The sequence below is a fragment of the Diachasma alloeum genome, unplaced genomic scaffold (genome assembly GCF_001412515.2).
Source record: "Diachasma alloeum isolate Michigan unplaced genomic scaffold, Dall2.0 Dall_scaffold_00382, whole genome shotgun sequence".
Lineage (NCBI taxonomy): Eukaryota > Metazoa > Arthropoda > Insecta > Hymenoptera > Braconidae > Diachasma > Diachasma alloeum.
This window is the reverse complement of record NW_021680521.1, coordinates 533,335-535,267: the sequence shown is the minus strand read 5'-3', so window position 1 is coordinate 535,267 and position 1,933 is coordinate 533,335. Positions and strand designations below refer to the sequence as shown.

The following is a 1,933-nucleotide window of genomic DNA, read 5'->3' as shown; positions in this document are numbered from 1 at the left end:
GAAAGTTTTGAGAAAGAAAAAAAACAATCTTTGATATCTCCGCCAATGATTGAGTTAGAGAGCTCCGGGTGCGCTAATTTTTTTTGTTTTGGATTCGACATTCCGATGGAGAATACAGAAAAGGTTTTACAATTCAAAGGCAATTCTTTATATACAGTATTGACGGATACGCTCACGTGTTTTTTTCTTCTCGAATAAAACCAGTCAGAGTAAAAAAATACAACCATTTTAATAAATTAACGTTGTTACTTCTATATATTGTTGATTTAATTAATTCAATTGAATTATCATTTACAAAAATCTTGAAATTAGCTTCTCAGGTGAGTCTTCATCCCTGTATCAATCTAGTCATATACATGGTCCCGTGTGAAACTGCGCCACTTCGCATTTACACAAGAGAAGGCCACAGAATGAGATCGCTGCATAATTTGGAAGGATTTCTATCTCCGCGATGGGGTGCTGTTGTAATTTCGAATCCAGAATCAGAAATTTGTGCAGCATTGAACGAAAATGAGCTTGTTAAATTCAACGTCAGTCCTGCAACAATTATGGGAGCATTTTTGACGCAACTGAGGCGTCTATTAGGCATCCCAGATCCAGTAAGTCTACTTTTACGGAAAAAAAAATTGTCTCAATCATTCAATTGATAATGTGATATTTTCTTACAGGATGACATCATTCTAGGGGCTCAAGTGATCCCTCTCGTTGACTCCAAACCGAGGCAATGGGAGTTGGATGCTCTTCTGCGTGTTCGTGCCATTGAACAGCTCACGTCTGCAAAACTTACTCTGCAATCTTTGGCACAGTTGCTAGAAGAAATTAGTAATATTGTCATTACAGATACCGTTGCTAATAGGATAAAAAGTGTACTTGAACTCGTACAGCGATCAGCAGAAAAATTGGAACGAGGACAATTGACTGAGGGATTTCTGCTGAGCAAAAAAGCATTTATTACTGCCGAGGCCGCTTTTACGGACCCGTCTCTACTAGCACTTTTGTACTTTCCTGAAGACCAAAAGTAAGCCTACTTCACTCAAATTTAGCTTTGTAAATGTGATTTTGTTTTATTCTCTAATTTGCCTTGGAAATGAGTCACAAGGAACACTAGGGAGGTGTTCCCCTCCGATTTTGATCAAACTCATATATGTTGCAGAGGACTCAAAACTAAAGGACACGTATTTTTTTATCGGCTAATACGCGGCTTTAAGGGGGAAATCATGGTCAGAAGGTGACCACCTTCGGGGGTGATCTTTCAATCCCACCTATAAGGAGGGTGTTTTTATAAATGTTTATCATGGTAATGAATAGCTTGTGAGAAATTATAAAAATCACAATTGATAGTTCCTCCGGGGGTTGAAATTGGGGGGGTAAACTACCCCATCAAAATTTTGTTTTCCAAAAATAAATATATATGACTCATAATTTAATAAAACCAATTGCATTTGGAAGAACATGGAAAAATGCAGAATTCCTGTTTTTGGATTTTCCCCGGAACTGAAGTTTTCTGGGGTGAAAAAAATGATTTCTCGGAAATATCACCCATCACAGTGGTGAAGTTTTTTATCCATTTCATCAAGGTAATATATAGCTGGTGAGAGATTATGAAAATCACAATTGATAGTTCATTCAGGGGTTGAAATCTAAGGTGTAAACTACCCCTATAAAAATTTTCAAAAAAAAAACTATGGGTCAGAATTTTATAAAATCATTTGCGTTTGAAAGAACATGGAAAAATGCAGAAAACGTGTTTTTGGATTTTCGCCAGAAATGAAATTTTCTGGGATAAAAAAAAATAATTTCTAGGAAATATCACCCATCACAGTGGTGGAGTTATTTATTTATTCCATCGAAGGAGAAAATAGCTTATGAGCGATTATGAAAATCCCGATTGATAGTTCCCCTGGAGATTGAAATTTGACGGGGGGGGGGGGGG

At 37.0% G+C, this 1,933-nt stretch overlaps 1 protein-coding gene across 2 annotated transcripts in view; it reads left to right on the top strand.

The window, feature by feature from the left end:
- Nucleotides 1-312: 312 nt before the first annotated feature.
- Nucleotides 313-1,933, top strand: part of LOC107041858 (GPI transamidase component PIG-S) — a gene marked incomplete at its 5' end in the record, with an annotated part of 124,956 nt that continues 123,335 nt past the window's right edge. For both annotated transcript variants that reach the window (XM_015262655.2, XM_015262656.2), the window contains 2 exon segments: nucleotides 313-599; nucleotides 669-1,018. In XM_015262655.2, the coding sequence (XP_015118141.1) occupies nucleotides 313-599; nucleotides 669-1,018 (637 nt within the window).